This window comes from Apteryx rowi, unplaced genomic scaffold, assembly GCF_003343035.1.
Source record: "Apteryx rowi isolate R43461 unplaced genomic scaffold, aptRow1 scaffold_380, whole genome shotgun sequence".
Taxonomy (NCBI): domain Eukaryota; kingdom Metazoa; phylum Chordata; class Aves; order Apterygiformes; family Apterygidae; genus Apteryx; species Apteryx rowi.
In genome coordinates, this window is record NW_020450308.1 from 243525 (window position 1) to 265373 (window position 21849).

At 37.2% G+C, this 21849-nt stretch overlaps 1 protein-coding gene across 1 annotated transcript in view; it reads right to left on the reverse strand.

Moving 5' to 3' along the window:
- FAM19A2 (family with sequence similarity 19 member A2, C-C motif chemokine like) overlaps positions 1–21849 on the reverse strand; it is a 53495-nt gene that overhangs the window by 15386 nt on the left and 16260 nt on the right. The window contains exons 2-3 of the mRNA XM_026074202.1: positions 9340–9492; positions 8168–8292 (exon numbers count right to left, since the gene is read on the reverse strand). Coding sequence (XP_025929987.1) covers positions 8168–8292; positions 9340–9492 — 278 coding nt within the window. The remainder of the gene's footprint in view (positions 1–8167; positions 8293–9339; positions 9493–21849) is intronic.

The following is a 21849-nucleotide window of genomic DNA, read 5'->3' on the forward strand; positions in this document are numbered from 1 at the left end:
CTGAGATAGCAATGAGAAACATGCTGAGACAGCTGCAAATTTCTTCTAGTGACAGATTAGCCATAGGCTTGGAAAGAGATTCCAAAACAATGAAGAGACTGTCATACAGTGCAATCTCTCTTCTCCATGGCTAATATTTTGCTACAGTCTATACATTTGCTTGTATTGTTATCACATCCTTTTTATGAACCACAAAGTACTGCTAGACATTGTACAGATATGCATATTGTTCCTATAAATCTGCACCAGAAATTAAGGTACAAGGTGAAGAGTCTATAGATAGAGGCTCTGAAGTGAAGTGGTTTTACAGTGAAGTAGTTTATTTAGTACAGACCCTTAAAGAATATTAGGAGAAGCTATTTCTGTAATTATTTACTACTGACACCTGTCAGATCAATGTTTTACATTGTCAGTATTTCAAGTTTCACAATAGTCAAAGCAAAAGGCAAATTGTTTCATGTGATGGAGGTCAGTAGTAGTTTTACACTGAAAAAATGTCATGTGAGAAATGCATTGCCGTATTAGCATGGACTGACCACAACTACTGTACATCCGGCCTATCAGAAACATTCTAGAAAGTACTATATATAATGCTTATATTACGAATTTTTGATTATTCTAATTATACGTCATCACTACTGTTGTTTCTGAAAAGCCTGGAGGAAGGAATAGAAATAAAGGAGTGAGAGAAAAGGCTACCATAATGGCAATATTTCTTTTCAACCTTGGCAGAGCAAACAGCAATATTCGTTCCACTTTTTTCTTCTGCTGCTGGTTAAAGTGCCCCTGCATCTGTTGCTGATGCAAAGAAGCACAGAACAACACCTAGCATAACTGCATTGATGATGCTAATATCAGGCTTACTTTCAAGATAAATTTCCTTTTCTTTTCATATCCAGCAACACATTTTATCCCTCTTTATTGTGTTGTCTTATTCAAGTGGTGGTTGTGACAGCACACGTAGCAGTTGGGACATCATTAATGCTGACTCCTGGTACTGGGAATCTTGGTAATTGCCATCTGCCTTTAGCCCTCTTCCTTTGGCCTCCTTAGCAAAGCATTGCTATAAGATATCTAATGGAAGTACTTTCTTTCTTTTGTGCTGAAAGTTATGAACAACATATTTTATAAACTGAAACATAAACAAAATCACTGCCTCTGCTATCAGCAGCTGTAATTAATTTAGAAACAATCCAGCATCTGCAAATGAGAAAGAGGAAGATAGGATAAAAATATAAGCAGTATCAATAGCAACAGGACTGCACTGATTCAGAGTACTGGAATTCATGTGCTGAACACCATTTGGCTTCACGCAGAGCCAGTTAGTGTGTTTGGATGGTATACCTTCTCCTCTTCCAAGAATGTTATTCAGTTTTTAGCTTCTTTAAACTCTGGATGCCATAATGAGAAATTATATTAAATGGAATATTACAAATATCTGACTTCAGGCTCTCTCCAATATTGTTTTGGAATGTAGATAAACACTCTGAGTATGGATTTCCCTCCATCCTGGCAATATTCCTGTTATTTTTCGCACTAGTCGTCTATCTCTGGTATTGATTTGGAAAGCAGATTTGGATTTGGAATGTAGATAAATATACTCAATATGGATTTATTTCTGGCCCTGTAATATTTCTCTTTTATATCTCTCTGTGCCTGAAGTATTTATTTTATATATTTTTTACAGTAGTCTATTTCTAATATTGGTTTGGAATATACTTACATAGTAATATATTAAATATTGATTTCTTTCTCTTCTGGAGTGTCTTCTCCCCATACATTAAAAAATAATAGCCAGTTTTCAGAGTGACGATTCCAGTTCCTTCTGTCCCTCATAAAAGTGTAGGTGCTTAGCACTTCCAGAAGTTGGACATTCATTTCCAAAATGTGGCCTTTTACAACCTATGTAAAAATATTACTAGCACTTGCTAATAAGAAAGTATTATTTTGTTCACTTGCACCATCTAGAGATCTTCCGAGATTAATAATCAATTGCCAGTATGCAATACTTCAGGGTTTTTTGATTAATTTCTATTTCATTATTATTATTATTATTATTATTATTATTATTATACCAACAAGTCAATTCTAAAAGGCATGCACTGGTTGCCAATTTCTGCTGAAAGTTAGATTATCGGGCATGTTGCTCATCACAGTATGATTAACCTATTTAGCTTGCAGTTGTGTATCTTCAGAACATGAACACTACTGAAACTTCTTTTAAATTATATTGCATTTGTTGGTAGTCTAAGTCTAAAGCTTTACAAACTGACAAAGAATGCGGGGGGCGGGGGGGGGAAGGGGGTTAAGACCATGTCAAAGAGACTAAAGTTTCCTACCCACCATCTTTCTCTTCCACATTAAGCATCTAAATGTTAGATGCTGAGATAATCATCGTAGATTTCCTTTAGTGCTTTGGGGAGAAATAAGCACCTCCAGAAGGTACTTCATCTGACTGATCTTAGGACAAGATGAATTGTCCTCTGGAAGTGAACAATTCCCTCCAAAACTACAAAGAGAGCCTAGAGCACAGGCTGAGTCATCTTACTTTAGAGAATCCTAACTCAAGCAAAGTCAGGTGAATTCCACTTGATGTTTTAACCAGATCTTAGTACATTATTTAGCATTAAATTCTAGATTATTCCGCAAGCCGTTCTGTCCAAGTCAAACTAAAAGCTTAAGGACAAGATACTATTTCACATGAAAAAAATCAGTGTGTATTTTCCCTACATCTTGATAAAATATCAAGTCATCTTCTCCGAACAGATCTCAGGCTGTGCCCAACCTCTGCAGCCCAGGAGCACTTCCAGGGCTTCCTTGGGCTTGGGTGCACACTTTTTCTATTATGTTGCAACTCCAAGATCTCAAGACAAGACTCAGCACACACCATTTCCCATGTTTTCCTGCACTCTAGCTTCTGCAGGAAAGACACCCAGGTCTACAGGCTGCCCAAGGACCATGGCATGCTCCAAGCTGTTTGCAGGGTGGACGTCTGGGGAACCGGCACCCCGGGAGGTGGTGCAGCATGCACCTTCACAGGCTACATGTAGCTTCTGACACTCTTATTTAAAGTAAGCCTGTATTATAAAGATAATGGACAATGCACTCTTCTTAACTATACAAGTAAAGCCTGACCTCTGTGAGTTTGCTTTTGAAACCCTGCTCTCCAGAGACCTCTACTCCTAAACTAAATCTAAAGTACTCCTCTACTAAATATGTTCAATTCTTCTAAATTTGCCAGGATATAAAAGAAGCTACCCAAACAGCTTCCTCATTGAAAATGATAAATGTGTGGTCATTTTGCATCTCCTCTTATTTTTCTCCTTATCTCTGTGTAGCAAAAAATAGTACTTAAAAGGTAGGAAAGAATTTAAATGTATAATTTACATTCAGATATACTTTTTAAATGCCTTAAAGGTCACAGTTTTTGGAAACCTGTAAATATAATAGCTTTTAATTCAGTCTCCATGAGGCTTTGAGCATTTATCTCAAATCCTTTAGTTTTGGCCCAGCCTTAGTGAAATACCCACAAATTTGCAACAATATAAAACATGGCATGTGAATCCCTAAGTCATCGTACAATGTGTTATGATAAGCATCTACACATTCATATTTCCCCTGTTAAACATCCTTTTTTTTGAATAGCATATAACTTTTTACAGATGTAGTAGTTTATATCTCATGAGGATCTGCTGATGAATATAATACATCCTGAAGAATGTAATTTTTAAATGAATATCTTATGGTGAACCTGCAAACTTTGCCAGGCTAACTCATGGTGGAAAGATCTTCACTCTCATTATTTGTATATTTTTTCCTCACTTTTAAACAATGATTAACACAGAAGGTATTACACAAAAGAAGATCTCAGTTACATATACCACTACGATCAAAGGAAGGAAAATTACATGAAACTGTATAATATATATTCTTCTCACCAATGGCTAAGCAATAGGAGAAATAGTCTTTGGCACAATCATGCCATATTAATATGTCTCAGTTTAGTTATTCCCAGCCTATTTCTCCAGCCATGCTATGCTATATCTGTATTTTGATGGAGTAGCTTCATATCAACATTCCTTGCCCCTTCTTGGAAGCATCTTTTTGAATCCAATATTCAGTATTCCAACGTATTCTTTTTGATAACAAAATACTCTCATCTGTGGCTAACTTTTCTGTGACATTTTACAGCTTTAATTTATATATTTTTTTAATATATATGAATTTATTTTAAAAAAAGATTATGGACATTTTTTCTTGGAATAGTCCAAATTTAATAAAAAATGTAATTGTCAATTGCATTCATAATATTAACCATATTTTGGGGTTTCTAAATAGTGGGGAAATCCCCTCATTTTTAAAAGACATTTTCCTTGTTTTGCAAAAAGGAAAGGAAACACAATCAAGGGAAAATTTTGAATAAAGGTAACTGTATTAGAAGAAGGTTGTAGGAAAAAAAACTCAAAAGTAAAAAATGTTTTTATTTTCTCCTTTTTTACAGTTTTTTCATCATGTAAAGGGGGTAACACGACAGAAAATTTGTCTTTATTTATCAAAACATTGAGGCTAGGCATACAGAAAAAAATTCAATCACTTCCATTCACAACAGTGTCTCAGTCTGGAGGAGAATGCCACAATGTTTCTAGTAAATCTCAGCTATTCGCTTAACCATTTCATAATCCTACTAAAGTGTTTCTGAACATCCTCTTTTGTAGTAGTGTAATGCTTAGGAAACCTAACACACATTTTTATGTGAAGTCAAAAAAGTTATTGTTTTAGCTAAACTGTCATTCCTTCTTTTCTCCTATCCCTCCTGCAGGCTACGTAGATCCAAAATAACCAATTCAAAACCGATACAAGTCTACTTATGATCAGTTCACAAACCCACTTTTCCTCCCTTGTATTCATTGCTTTTCCACAATTAATTCCTAAAGTCAGCCCTCTCACACTATAAATTATATGCAGGCAAATTAGGAAAAGTGGCTTCACTGTAAAATCTTTCCATAATACTTGTTTTTGCATTCCTAGGGTAAATAATTTATACCTCACTATTCTTAACATTTGAATTCTGAGTACCACAACATCCACACTCTATCTAATTCATTATTCATGACTGACCTTATTATATCCCTACATCTGAACAAAATGCAAAACCTCAAGTAGCCCGTATTTTTAAAAATCAGTTAGTTTTCTCCCATTATTCTCCTGTCCTTTTTGCTTAGTGACTGCTTTCGTAAGTATCAAGAAGTTGGTATCATCAGTCTCTACAGCAGTGTGATTAAATACGCTAAAATACTTCCCTCCTATTACTGGTTTTATCTCTAGCATAATACTTAACTATGAACAGCTTGAGATGTGGAAATGTAGGTGCTGCTTTTGAATCTGCTATCCTGTAGAAGAGGAGGTAGTACTTCAGCAGTTAATTGGGTTACTTTCTCTACACACAAAGAAGGCAAACTTACAGAAAATATTTAGAGGTGAATATAGAGCCAATACTTTTTTAGGCCTTTCAGGAAAACTTTCACAAGGATTTTCCACAGTACACTTAAATCACTCAAACTGTTTAGTTCCCTTTGTTTCTTTATGCTTTTACATTATACATGATAATCACATATGGGTCATTTAATTTGACAATCAGAGGCTTATTATTCATGATTTCTTAATACTGACTCTCTGTATAGTTCTTTATCATTTGTCTCAAAGGGTGTTTGAAACCACAGACAGCTTTAGAATTCTTCCTTTTATTTCTAGCCTTTGGGGAACAGAAGAGGAGCTACAAAAACAATGTAGTCACTACATATTAGGGAAACGTACTTGCTTTCTGATAATAAGCTACTCCCTTAACACAAAGAATCACTCACCTTCCTAATAGCAATGTATATTCTTCTGAGCATCAGAATGATGTCTATTAAATTCTCAGGCTCCTGCATCTGGAATGACAGATCTTCATTCCCCTACCACCTGGTTCCAGTGACTGAGACCAATTGTCAGTCAGAAATTTGAATTAAAGTTTGGTATTTTCTCAAAATAGCTTTGCAGATGTGTGGGAAATGAGGGAAGAAGGGGGCAACACACAGTATCTGAACAAACTAGAAGGCAGAATAAATAGAGGGAATTTCAGGAGATGGAGTATTCTCCCTTCCAGTGAGAGTGCAAGCAGGCTATGGTGACCATTATACTGAATCAATGCACATGATGGTAAAGAGAGCAAAGGACTGGCTTTTCCATAGCATCTCTTCTGAAGAGCCATGAAATTAGCCCTGAGTATTGTCACCATGGAGGACAAGAGAAGGTTGAATCCCATAAAGAACCAGTCCTGCAGCAGAGGCATGAGCCCTTGAGGACGAGAGCTCTGGGTTTCTGCCTATTCCTAAAGGCAGACAGAGCTTCATAATCTCAATCAATGGAGAAAAGCCTATCTTTTGACGACAATATATTGACAACAAAATCTCTTTAAGGAGACTCTTATTAAGATCTCTCCCTTTTGTGACCTATTTTGTTACAGTAGGGTAATCCAGACCCACATTATTAATACTGCTTTTTAAGCACTCCCATTAAATATAAAATGGCATGTGTGCTTTAAAGCTAATAGTACCATGTATAAATGCAGCAGTAGCCAGGACAAATGTGTGTAGCACTATACATATATCTCTACAAATCCCAGCCCTGAGATCACAGGATCTAAACAAGACAATTTACACATAAGTAGAACACAGCAATTTATCAGGAAGAAATGGGAAAGAAAATTAAAAGAAAAGAAGAGAAAGCTCACTAAAATAACATTTCCAAACACTCACTCACAATTCCTTTTCTTTCTACTCCATCGCTATTAAATTTTATCTAATTCCTTTTGGTTATGTTATACACACACACATTTTACATGCATATAATCCAGTTTGCATTGGCATGTTCCAAGTCAGGTGCGGGCAGCATTCAAGCCAGGTTAGCTTCAGAATAAATACATTCAAGAGAGGATTCAGGAGTGGAATGGTATATCAACATTGAGGAAGTACTCTTCCTTGAAAGAATGGCAAAATGTTTTAAAGACTCATAGATAGAGAAACACAGATATGCAGAGCTCTGTGTGAAACAGAAGGAATATAATTCAATCTGTACACACTACAGTGCACTATAGCCAGAGTGTACCACAGATTTCGTGTCCTCACAAAGATTTCATTCAAATGACACAGACACACAAACACACCTACACAGAGTAAATATCATACTAGCCAATTATGGTCTGATACCACAAGCAATTATTAAATATCCATGAGCAAAACAGTCATCGTGTACGCCTGGTGATGTGTGGGGGTAAAGGTGTTTATGCTTGCACACATGCATGTTTTTCTTCAGGGCAGATTTTTAATCTGTTCTATGTAGATGAAGAACTATATTGACCCTGTAGAGATTCCAAAGCTGTAGTTTTTAGGAAGTCTGAGTAATTAATGCTTAGAGTTATCTGAGGAATTTGTTATTCTTTTGTTTCTGTTAGCCACTAGAAAGCTGAGATTACAATAGGTTTACTTTGTTTTCAGGCACTGTATAGGATGATTGTTAGATGGATTTCTGTCAATCTAATTTTGAACCAATAATATAAAAAGTGTCAAATGGAGAAAAGGAACTTACTGAAACTCACTCAAAATTTTGTAGTAAATCTCAGTTATACAAGACAGAAAAAAACAGAAGATCGTTCAGTAACGACACATTAAGTGCTTACTTACCATATTCAGTAACTTCAGTGTAGAAACATGGTCGGTGTAGAATTCCATGTTGCTGACAAAAATTCATTTGCCTTCTATTCTGTAAACAAATGTCTTGTGCATTTTGAATATTACACAGAGCTTAGCAGGGCATATAGGCTTTGCGCAAGTGGTTGCAGCGTGAAATACATACCAAAATGCAATACATGTGATTATTACTGGTAGCTGAAAAAGGGGTCAACTCTACTGTTTCTGTTGCTCACCTGGGAATGTCCAGCATACTGCTTACCATGATCAAACAATTGCAAAGTATGCTGAGAAATGTGTGCAAGACCATAAAGTCCAATCTCAGTATGACTCTCTTCCCTCGTTCTTTATTCTTCTAAACTGTTGTCTTCTGAGTGCACCCAACTTCCTGCGTGCTTTTTGTACCTGTTGGTAACGTGTCAGATTGGTATCATACCTACCCTAGTTGTTTTCACTTTATTCCCAGAGGAACAGCTCCATCCCTTCCGATCTGGAAGAACTTTACATTCTTCCCCTTCAAGACATGGCTGCATGTGGCACCACCATTTCTGCTCCACTATTGAAGCTACAAGAGAAGAAAACAAACACATCTGCTTGTTCTTGAAATGGATACTTCAGTATGTCATTATGTTGCATCATCTGTTTTATTTTCCAGGAGAATCTTAGAAATATATTGACTGACAGCTACTCTGTGATTTGCAGCCAGCTCAGAATCTTCATAACAAAATAAGCTGCAATTTGTACAAGGTGCTGTTTGCATCCAAGTCAATCTCTTTTTATGTTGTTGGGGTTTTTTTTCCTTTTTACTGTACTTCTGGAACTAATTTCACAGCATTCCTTTCCAATCCTCATTTTTTCTTGCTCAGCCAGATTTAAAAGTTTTAAGCAAAGTCTCTTCTTTTGAGTTTGTATATTTTGCCTGAACTACTGTACAGTGTAGTATAGGCTGATTGATTAAATTTATTCCTCAGAGTTGACATATTCACAGCTCCTTTGACAGCCAACAACATATCAACAGTAAAGAGATCATGTAAAGGGTGAATCAGTCCTGCTCCTCTTTCAGAGAAAGAGATACGAAAAATGAGCCAGTATTTTCCCAAATAAAACATATGAACCTATGCCACATTCGTAAGGAAAACATTAATATTGCACTGTGAATAGACAGTTGTCTAAAAAGCGTTGGATAAAAAGACTAAAAATAAGCCAGAATTATGTTCTATTTGTTTGTTTCTTTCTCTATGATAAAAATAAATATATGAAGTGTAAGTCTACAGCATATGAAAATGATGTAGATTTTGCATAAACACTTTTAATTAAGTAAATTTGATACAACACTGAGGGCACTCTGTTAGTTAGATCAAATTTAGCTTCTCAAGAGGTCTCCTCCACTGGCATCTAATAATTTTGCTTAGCATTTCCACATAGTAATAGCAAATAATTATTTTTCCTATCTTCCTCCCATTTACCTTGGGCATGCCCTTCAAAATGCAGAAGCCTTCCTACTCATATTTTAAATACTGTTAACTGTAATGGAGTGGTTCTCACTGATGACTAAGCCTGGCAACCCCCCCTAGGAAAATACAACAAAAGGAAGCAATAGAAGAAGTCGCACCATCAACACAAGAAGGAGCTGCCCGGGTGGTACCTGCCACCTGCCCAGGGAAGCAGGAACACTTCACCGTCTGTGACCTTTCTTCTATCTTGTTCTTATTACAACATCTGTGGAGTGCCACCACTTCACAGGTCCCAGTTTTAACATGGTGAGCTGTGCAAATAAGAAGATGCATAATTTGATAACATTGCTAGGTAGCAACATACTATTTGGTTTTTTAATTAGAGATACATTAAACATAGCTCTATAAGGCAATCTGCCATGCATGAAACTAAAATTACAATGGTACTAACACTAGAATGTAAAGCTGATTTATTTTCCAAATGTAGGGCAACTATCTCAGGAAAAAATCTGGGTAAAGAAGAATAATTGGAGAAGTATGGGGCTGTTCCAGTGAACCAGGAAGCAGAAGCACTATAAAGCTAACACAGAAACTATATTAAATTCCATACTGTCAGAAACAGCTATATATCTCTACCATTTTTTTTTCCTGAGGAAGAAACCTTGAAATAGAAGTATATCAACTTTAAAATCCACATACATTCATATGTATTCAGAATCTATGTCTCCAGACTTTATGTCCAGGACAGATGTAGATTTTGACATCCCACAATCTTCCTGAGGATGGACAGAAAAAATTTGGAAGGATATAGGGACAGGCCTCAAATGAAAAGCGGAAATAAAAATTACTAAGGAATCACATTTAAACCTGGCACTGTAAATAAAGTCTGGGAACATGGGGAATCAAAGCTTTTCACACACAGGAGACAACAGGACAACTTTCATTATCCATTATCCAAATATCCTCTATGAGAGGGCCAATTTGGTAAGAGGGGAAAGCAAATGCAAACTACCCTTATGGTTCAGCAGCCAGTTAACAAATGTTCTGGAACTTAGAAAAAATCCATTTAAAAGGACTTTCACTGGTCACTAAATAAAAAGAAAAGCCAGTCCAGATATTTCTGGGGATAGTTCATTTCCATCTGAAGGAAGAGAAAAAGAAATATGAACTTTTAGCTGGTATTGACATACAACCCAGTAAAGAAAGAAATCTGAATCATGGAAAGCAAAAGATGTTTTAAGAGGATATCTAAGTCCCTCTATTTCTTGGGCTGCTTAACAATTTGAAACGTTTTTGCAAAGCCTGTGCATTACATGCTTCAGCTACTTTTATATCCCTAAAGGCAAAGCATACATAAGACCTTCTACATGGAGAAGGCCCTACTAAAGGGCTTGCAGGGGCCTGCCACTGATCATTGTACCCACTCCGTTGTTACTGCACACTATCAGCTCGCAAAAGGGCCACGGATGGAAAATAAACTTGAGGTAGGATATGGACCCCAAGAATGTGCCTAGGGACAAAAGCCACAGGCATCTGTACAGCCATTTAGAGGAAAATCATGATCTGGGTCCTCATTAACAAAACATAAACTACTAAAATTTTCATTCAAGCAATTATGCAGTTTTCACTAGAACAAAGTCTGTGATCTTTGTAATCACTTGCTGCATTGTACTATGTCAGGTTAGATTATGCTCTTTTGTATCATGCTGTCCTACAGCTGGAATGATATAACACAATGTGACCACTTAACCCATGATCTGTCACATTGTGATACACTGAAATGTGATACATAAATCAGAAACCTAGGAGAAAAAATTTCTCCTTTTCCATACAAATTTTTTTTTAACTATTAAGCTTTTTTAATTCAATAGATAAAGAGGAAAGCAGTTCATATTATCTGTCTGAACTTTGTAGTGTCTGATATCTTCATACCTTTGGGAGAGGCTAAATAAACATTTTTACAGCTACCAGTGCTTTCTGCTACAAAAGTTATTTTTATTTATATTCCAAACACTTACACAGGTTGATATTCAAATAGGACAATTTAAATACTTGCATTCATTTTTCTCAATATAACTTTTAGAATTTTTTAAGGTATCTTTATTTGTTAATATGATAAAAAATGATTCTAGGTTATATTTATGGATAACACATACTAGAAGAAACAGATTCTGCTTTTGTAAATTTGCATTAATTTTTATTTTGATAGGCAATTATGCATTTTATACTCACATATGCTAACACAAATTCACTGATTTGCATGTTATGAGAGGTATATAACAAAACAGACACTGAATATACAAAAGGAAGTAAATTTAGTGGTAGGCTGTGAACTTGTTCTCACTTAATTTTTCTCTATATTAGTTTTCAGTCCTTATTTGTATTCTGATCTGTCTCCCTGATCCTGAAATTTTGTCTCCTCAGTCTCTTATTAAATAGCTTTACACAGCTCCACCAGGTCTCCAGAAATGCCATAATATACCTGCTAAGAGAAAATAAAGTACTAATTATGTGCTCCTATAGCCATCTGGAATGGAAACTAAAAGAGCTGTTGTAAAACGCTTTGAGGGAAAAGTTCATACTGAAACAAAACTTTTGAAAGTCTCACTTCATGGTAATTAGGGAGAGAAAATCAGGCATTTTAAGACTTCTGTGGGAAAACTGTCTAATTAAATGAAATGGTCACTTACACAAATGTACAGTAGGGCAAAACATTTCAAAGGGTGAAGACCAAAAAATGGGATGGAACAAAAAAAAAAAAAAAAAAAAAGATAGTATTTTGGGAATCTTTAATAAACCTACTTTGAAGTTTTCCAGATATAATAACAAAACAACCTAGAAAAGTATACTAAGATATCTCAAATATTGAAAATCTAGACCAACTATCCTCTAGTTTCTATTCACCATCTAGAGTATGCTATGAATATTCCTTGAGAGGAAATGTAAGGATTTCAGCTCCTTATGCTATCAAATAATTAAGTTCCAGTGCAGTAAGTACAATATCTGTCACATTCATGTGAAATGAAAGCCTCTGTACAGTAGATAAAGGATTTCCCATAACCTAATAAAAATTAACCTCATTAAACCACTGAACCATTCCAAAATGAAGTAGTACTTTATAAGATTCACATTTTGGGTTGTTTCTTCTTCTCCTAGTACAGGCTTCAAAGTATGCTGCTTGCTTTGCAGAAAATATTTGAAGAATTGAATGTCATTTCTGGAATCCTAAAGAAATTCATTATTCAAAACCACTGCAAACACTCAATCCTGAAATCTCTACTAATGCATGTAATCCTTACTGAAATCAACGTGAAAAAGGACTGAAGAAAGAGACTCAGAGGCATCTATGTGTACAAACTGTGCAGTTTCTCCAATAGTTACTTATAACAGTTCCAGAAGATGTAGCTCTGTAATATTAGCACAACTTGGAAAACAGAAATCATCATATCTTGCCCATTAATGGTATATCCTGTAATTAACTTGTCACTTTTATAGTATTTTTCATGTAGTGAAATGGTCAATAGCTATCACAGAAATCAGTATGATATTGGTACACTGAAAACTTAAGTGTTTGCAATTATGCTCCAGGGAAAAAAAAAAAGCTAAGTAATTATTATTCTTTATTTTATATCAGATTGAATGTGCTTTAGGAGTAGGTTTAAACATACACAAAAAAATCTTTAAATGTATAGAATTTCTGTCTCTTCTTGTTCATTCATGACAGCTTTAAATTTCTTTCCTTCAGGTGAATGAAATTTCCATTATATATGCACAGTGCATCTGGCAATAAATCATGGCCCTTACTCCTTTACTTCTGTGGGAAGGTTGTTCCAGACCAGAGGGTCTGGAAGGGAGGTTATTATTCAAGATTAGTATTTTGCAACTCACAAATGTGAATATAATTCATTTAGCATAGATACAGTGTTATACACAAATCTAACATTAAATCAAGGAAAAGTGGTCTTCTGAATTCCACTACTCGTAAGATCTGATGACCATTTCTTAACATTGTCACTTAAATATTCATGTTCAGTTCTGACACCTATCTGCTAGGCCATTTGAATCTGTTCTTTGCTGAAAGTTGAATAGGTCATGCATTAACATATACACTGGCCATTAACAATGAGGAAAAGATCATGTTGCCATGGACTGCATGAAATTAAGTCACAGATTCTATCTGTCCTCAGGCCGCAGGCTCATTGTCATCGTAGTAGCCACTTTACAAACACAGAATGAGAAAAAATATGTCCAAAATGAAGCTCTATTATATGCTCTCTGCAAAGACACAGGTACAGTAGTTGGGTGATACAGCTAAATCAATAATAGCTACTAAAAAAGGAGAATGCCTGCCTCTTTTTCCACACTTTTTCTTCCCTTGCTTGCATTGACAGTGCCCTTTGATGGTCCCTATGGTAAGCCAGGGATTTAGACTGGCAAAAGAATATCCACATTTTCTTGTAGGGCTACTTCTCCACAGGCTAAGCTCCTACAACTGGCTGGATGCAGAGACTACGGAGAAGTAGTCTCAGCCAGAGAGCAGCAGCAGGAGCATGCAGCCTTGGGCACAGAGACAGGGAGCACCATCACCTCCTTCCATGGAAACCAGTTTCTACATCAGCTTACCAGCACTGCAAATCTGCAGTCTTACATGCAATGCATTTATCTTATTTTATTACGTTCTAGGTAATTATTCTGTGATCAGAGAGATTATTTAAAGTGTGCAAAGCTTTGTTTGCATGTGTCTGCATGTTCTTTAAAGCTCTTCACAAAATCAGAGCTTTAGTTGAAACAAGAAGCAACAGATCAGCAACAAGATGATGAGTGGAAATGTCTTTTAGCCATGAATTTCTATTCAAATTACATTTAATATTATATAGACTTTGGCATCTTTGTCATCTTGGGTATAATCAGCAAGATGTCCCATACTAAATGTTATAGTGATCCAGTCTTTCAAATATTCACATAAGTACTCTTTATTCATGTAAACCTTAACCACATGAGTAATTTACTTTAAGACGACTATAATGGAACTACTTTTTTTTAGTAACCATCTGCAAGGGAAAGCACGTAATATTTCAGCAGATTGTCAGCCTGCTTCATCCTTTTGCCTGAGTGATTAGTCAATATTCTATACCACAATATTTAAACAAGTGGGGGAGGAGGGAGGAGTTATTGATATCAGAAAAATAAATAAAATTAGTGGTTTGACTATACTATTTTCCAGATTTGGTTCTAAATCACTGTACTACTATTAAGTGACCTGGAAAAAAAGTGAGTTTTCTTTTTTGCACAGGCTATTTTCTTTGTTCATACAGATTGTCACGGAAAACAGCTGTACGATATCCTTCCTCTATACTTCAGCAATCTCAGTACGTCACACCAGTCTTAGTGTCACTGTAGATTGGAAGCATACAAATCAACTTGCAAAATCTCTCTCTCACACACACATGCAGAGTATTATTGCACAGTTTTTCAATAGTTTAATAAGTGTTAGTAGCTGCCACATCTAAGCAATCAAAATCTTATGCAACCACAGCTAAGTCAAGATTTAAAAGCCTTCCCTGTTAAAGGCCAGATAAAGATGTACAAAAAGAAATATATTGACCAGTTCCTTCATTCGATTAATTTCAATATCCTTCTTTTATATCCACCCGATAGCAAGTAAGGAAGAAATTTAATTTAATTTAATCAAACTCTATAACCACTGGTGGTGATATTGCTGTAGTTGTGATAATCTAAGAACAGAAGAAATGTGAAGTTTTCGTTAGAGGTAAAATTTTTTATTAAACCATTCATTACTGCAAGTGGAAAAAATCAGGGAAGCTTTTGGGCATACAAGCTTCAGGTCTGCTTGCATGAACAGAAAATAAAGTACACCTTCATTTTTGCTCCACAGGCCAGATGGAGAACTGGCACCACAGAAGTCAGAAAAAGCAGAGGTGTCTCCCCATACTAGTCATAATCTCATTACCTCTGGTGTGCAGTGAGCCACTGATTCCCAAAGAAACACTAGTATATTTACATTGGCATGAACTTTACTGAAGATGACCTTTAAAGATCTGATACAAAGCCCTTTGAATCCAATTACTTTGAGTTGATCAGCAGTTTTGGATCAGAATTTCAGTGACAGAGTTAAAATTTTGTATTATCAATAATAGTAGTATCTGGATTTGCATCTGAGATATGTATTCTGATGATTGCATATACTGCACCTGTTACAGTGATGGATTGAACGATGACACATATTCCAGCTATGTGACTGAAAAATATGATGAAATAAGATTACTAAATCATGTTTTAAACTGTCATTAGAGCTGTCATTTTAATGAATGGTTCATTTGCTAAGAAAGCAGTATCCAAGAAATGAAACTATTTGTGAATTCTAGTCAAATTTGGTAACACATTGAACCAAAAACTTAACATCCTGAGAAGGGGCAAAAAATAATTGTTTCCACATTACGAAAATGATTTTCTGTGTCTTAACAATATATCTGAAAATGTTAAAACATATTTAAAGGACTTTTTAAATGTTAAAAATTCTCAAAACAAAACAAAATATTTAATTTAACCTAAAAAAACTCTACTTGTTTTGCTTTGTTTTGTTTTGTTTCCTGTTTGGCCAGTGAACTGAAAAATCAATTACAGACACAGCAGTAACTCCTGTGTCCTCAGTGGTGACAATGAGGCATGCTATGGTTGTGGTGCATCTCAGGAAGGGCACTCATGCTGCTTCATTTTCCAGATGATACATGGAGTAGCACTGTAGAATCAGCAGGAAAAAAAAATGATAATTTTGTCTTGTCTTATTCCATGCTATTACTACATTTCACATGACTACTTAAATAGTAACTTAGATATTTATTCCACTGATGTCATGTGCATTCAAAACATTAATGTAATACAAAACTAGTGTAAAATTCAAATCAAATACCAAATTTTCATTTGAAAAGAGAAAATTTTCCATAGACAAAAGCTGCTCTTTAAGTCTCTTGATCATTACTCTTCCAAATACCTAGAACTGAGCATGTGATAATTACCCTCACCTTAGCGTGGCAATGTTACAGAAGGAATAATGTCCATTCTTCCACTGGAAAATGGCTGTGGGTAGTCACCATAGGAATCAAATCTGGCCCTGATAAGCTCGTGAAATCTCGTCCCATGGCAAATGCAGGGGCAGTGTCAGGAGAGAGGGGGAATCTGGCAGAGACACGTTCCACTCTGGTAGCCCTGGACCAGCACAATGGCCCTTGACAGGACAATGGAAAATCTGCTCTAAATTAGAGTTAGCTTTGGGCAGTCCCACATTGAGTGGGTAGAGAGCTAACAACAAGAAGCAATTAGTCCCTGCTCCTGGTGGGAAAACCCCATGAAACTCTCTCCCCAGAACGCCTTGCAGACTAGAGGGGTATTGGACCCTATTTGAACCCCTACTGCCTACAGGGGTATAGGACCTACTATGGGATGCAGGGGGAAGAGAGTTTGGGGATTGTGTAAAATTTATTATTGGATATTTTAAGGGGGTTGCGGGAATGTGCGAGATTCATTATGGGATGTTTACTGGAAAGACAAAACATGGGGAAAGGGAGGGGGTCAGGGTGGATTAGGAAGGAACAAGTGTGGGAAAATAAAAGGGAAAGGATAAAAGGGGCTGGTCAAGTGTAAACAGGCTGCTCAGTACACTTGTTTGGCTGAGCCCCCTGTGTTTGATCACTGCAAGCTGTATTCTCATTATATCCTATTTCTAGCTATCTTTTTTGTGTGTGTACTCTCTATTCTGAGGGGGTATGCATGAACACTAGGGAAATTCAAGCTGGACTAGTTAGTGTAAACTAAAGGATCTGATTGCTAGCATCTGGAGTGGAACCACAAACCTCAGGGCTCATTGATCCAAATGAATGCAGCTGGGGAGACTAGCACATCTGGGATCAGCTACCAGTTAGGCTGAGTGTCTAAAACCAGCTACTGGAGTGATACTTATTGTGTGTGTGTACATATATATCTCTCTCCACTAGCAGACTTTAGTCCTGGAGAGGAGGCACAGGACAGTGCTGTCTGTGCTGCTTGTCATGTTTGTGTGACTGCTGTGCATGTTAATGCCATGAAAGGCTCTGTGTTTTGTCTGCATTGACCTGTGTGACTTGCCACTTGTGTACTGTGTGCATGAGTGTCTGCGTGTCTATGTGTTCATCTATATATGTCCATAAAGCACACATGCTCAGCATCGCTATAGGCAGAACCTGGGGATAAGGAGCCGCAGCAGCCTCACATTTATTCAGCTACTGAATTCAGCAACCTCTAACAGATATGAGCATTAAAAACCTTCTGGAAAGAAGAAATAAGCAAGGAAGACAGAGACAACATTTGGCAAAATAACATTTAACTTTCAACCTTTGCTCCTAAGAAATGTACACAGACTGTCAGGCTACTCCTCTCATATTAGAAGGGTTACCTGCTAGATCAGCAGATCAATAGCTGTAGAGAGGCACACACCAAAGCACTGCAGCGGGTCACACAGGAGAGCTGCACTGTTTGATCGGAATGGCTCATCCCATGCCATAGGCCATGCCAACCTCTTTTTTTGCTTGATTTGGAGAGTGCTGTGATGTGGGCAACTCCTTCCCATTCAGACCAGGGCTTTGACATCTTATTTACTGCATTCACATTTCCATCACTTGCATAGCTGCTATAGCTATTAAAAGTTGCTTGGTCACCTTGGGCAGTTATAAAGTCCAAACAGACAGAAGGCACACTATACTCTGCTTACACCAATGGAGAATGAGTTTCATTCATTTTACTTAAAAGTACAGCATTGTTATTCAGTTCCCTTTTGTTCTACCAGGACTTGTATCCTGGGACAGGTTCTCAGGTGAATTGTTAAATAACAGAGCTGATTGCTTGGAGATAGATTATTTTTGTACTGCCACCTGTAGGTAATACATACACAAAAAATCCTGCTACAAGCCCTGTACCAGCCTTCTTGGATTCAGTGTGGTATTTTCTCTCCTGAGAAACCCATTCTAAAATTACAAGAGTAATTCTTGATAAGTATTTATCCTGCAGATGTTAGCCTAGCTCCTCTCATAGGGCTGTCTCTACCATGCAATTAACCCACTTAGTCCCGTTGGATGAAGGATGGTAAGCAGAGTTCATATGACAACACTGTGCTGACAGCATCTCTGGTAGCCTTTGAAAACAGAGCTAATGAATGGCTTGCCACAGTCACATTGCCAAGCATACTTTTCTGCACAGTACCAAAAAAAATCTCATCCATCAGCCTGTCTGCCAGCCACCAGTTATAGCCATCTGTGTGGGAAAACTTTTTCCCTTTTGGAAAAAAATCAAGGAAAACGACAATGTAAGCATTCCCCCTGAGAAGAGCTCGCTAATGACCCAGTGAGATCAAACTCCCATGGCGCTGCCTATGCACTGAAGTGGGCTGAAGGATTGAGTTATCTCCACTGAGTGAGAAAAAGGCTTACTGGAATAACACAAGAAGCTGGCATGGTCCCAGCTGGGCACACAATCTTTACAAACATAAAACCACAGATGGAGTACCTCATGCAGAATTTCTTGGACCTGGAGAGCTTGGAGCTATCTGACTTTATCCTCATGGCCTTACTGAGGCTAATTTTATTCAATCAGTCCTTTGGCAGGAATAAGCCACTGTTACTCAAATAAGCTTACCTCCTCTCTAACTAAAGTCAGGGCCTTCTTGTGGCAATGGCTACAAATGATAGATTCATGGCAAAGTTTTAACTGAAGACACAGGAACTCAAAACAGGATTAATTTTCAGGTAGCCTGAAGGATAATTTCCCCTTTTTCAAATGATGCCCTCTTGGCCTACAGTGTTTCCCTCCCTGGGTCCCACTTTCACTTCTGAAAGCAGGCAATTGCATCTTAATGCAACCACAGAGAGTTCAGAGGCGAGATTTAGGAGGAGGAAAGGCAGTGATCATCTGGGACCCAGCAGATCTTTATATGTCCACCCGCTGGAACATACAGAGCAGAAAAGGCATCTGCACACTTGCCCAGCCCTATCAACAAGCTGAGCTGCTCCTGCCATGGCCAGGGGCAGGGTTGCTATTCGGAGCCAGCCGTGGGAGCGGAGCAGAGACACGGGGCAGGGGGGCTGCAGGTGGAACCACAGCACCGCAACTTTCCCATTTGCAAAACAGCAGAGCAGAGAGGGACGAGTACTGACAGCTGCAAAGGTTGTGTGCTCCCTTATGGATCAGAAACGGAGGTGAGCCACTTTGTTTTTTGGAAGCTTCCTGCATTTTTTCTGAGCTGCTGCAGACTGACACCATCCACCAGACAAGCCCATGTAGAACCGGCATAAAAACACCCAGGGTGAGACATGGTTTATAAATACTAGAAGAAGTCAAAAGCCCCAGTATCTCTGAGGTTGTTATCAAACATGTTAAGCAAACGATACAGTAAAGTGTGCAGGCATTTTGTAAATTAACAGTCTGAGGTTTGAGATTGCTAATTATATGATTTCACAGAGAAAAAAGACCAATCCAGCTCTCAGGCACTCAAAAGAACATTTGGCACACAGACTTTATTCTCTCTTACTCTCTCTATGGGCCTTCTGCCAAATATCTCAACTCAGCAAGAAGCAGTAACACGTCTCAGAGCAGTCTTCAGCATCTGACAGACTACAAAAAAACCCACATTTTTTCTCTGTCTCAGTGCTTCAGAAGCTTGTTACACAGTTTATGGGGAATATGTTTCCCCTGTTTCCTTAGATGACTCTCATCATTAATCTTCTTTTCTTTCCAGCTGACCTAAATGGTTTCAGGGCACATTTTACTAGATGACAAATTAACATGATTTCAGTCATGTATCAGAAAAAAAAAAAAGAAGATTTTCCCCACCCCCAAATATCTGAATGACCCTCAGGCACACAGCCCTCACCTAAAGTAACATCTTAAGAAAAGTGCTGTGTATGGGAGTCTGTACAAAATAGTTTTAGTATAACAAGGCGGAGAGGTAAATTCTATAGTCCTTTTGATCAGCTTCCAGGCTTCTCATACTTATTAGAAAATAGCTCAAGCACCTCAGTAGACTAAAGGTGAGCAACCAAAGTCTAAGAAGGGCAACTGTGGTTTCCCCAAAGAAAGATACAGCTGGGACCCTGTGCTTTTTTTCCTTCTCAACACACAACTAGTTGCTTACATGTGATCTTGTTTCCACAATTAAAGTATTTCTTTATTATTGTACAGAAAGGTATTTAGGTAATAGACCTCAGCAATTTGAAGTTCAAGTCATATTTAAGCACCTGAATATTACCATGAATTTGAGTATCAAAGTCTTTATGTCTTAATCCCCTTTCCTTTTATAAAAGATGCTTAGCACCTCTTACTAACCCCCACTAAGATTCTTCAAGGTTAGAAGAGCAACAGCCTCCCAGATTTATTTGGAACCTCTTTAATAAATTCCAGAAGAAGAGGATAATAAAGAGAAAATAACAACTTTCAAAGTCGTCCGCACAAAGATTTTTTTCTAAGGATGTACCTGAACATCAGTTGTTTAAAGAGGTGACATCCGTACTGAAGAACGATTAAGCTTATTAAACTTAGAATACACTCTGTGTCAGAAGCTTCGGGACTTTAGTGATGACCTTATATAATCCACTCAGTGAGGTCAAGCTGGACTTCTGAAAATCCTGCTAACTTCAAGATTCCTATCCTGTAGAATTTTTCAAAACATAAAATTCATAATACAGAGCCATAGTATATCCATCTTTTATACAGAAAAGCAGTTATGTAAATGTGTGCTCACAGTCATCTATAAAGGATATTTAAATAAAAATATACCATAAGATACTGTTAATATTTTTCAATCAATACATACTTATGTGATGAAATTTAACCAAAGTTATCTATAGGAAACCTTTAATTTTTGAAATTCCACATTTCCACATTTAAAAAATTTTGGGTTTTTGTTGGTTGGTTGCTTGCCTGTTTTTCATACAGTTTTAGTCAGTGTGTCAAATTTTTTTTCTTTAGGGTTTGTTTTGGCTTTGTTTTGCTTTGCCTTATCTATTTTCATATCTAGGTAGAATGGTATATCTGAACTAATTTAAAGCTTCTTTAATTCTATAATGCATTTTTCCAGTACATCACATACCATTTTGCAGCTCTCTAATGCATTTCCACTTAGTCTGTCAATTAAACCAAAATATCAAATATCTGCCTCGAAATATTCCTCTCATGAACTGCAAGTGCGTATATGCATACCTGCCTCGATGAAAACTACATTAACACTTTTTTTTCTTGTCCTTTCCCACCCCTGCCTTCTAAGACTTCCCTACAGTACTTCAGACTTCCCCAAATGTGTTAAGAGAAACTTTGTAGGATGTCCCAGTGCACAGTTCACCATCTGAAAGAAAGATTTTAATTTTAAGTTTCAGCTTCTTTCTGTAGAGCCCCAGGCAAGCTCTTTGAAGTGCAGAATCAAGGCAGGAACTTAACTCTGGCCTTTAGAAAAAAAACTGCTAACAAGGCACATGTCTAGTCCTGTGAAATCCCCTCTTTTAGAATGATCTCCCCTGCTACAACCTTCCCTCTACATTATCAGTTCCAAATAAATAGCAAGTCTCTAAGCCATAGGCATGATGAATCAATAAGTATCTAGACAGAGTCTATGAACTGGATGGCCTGGG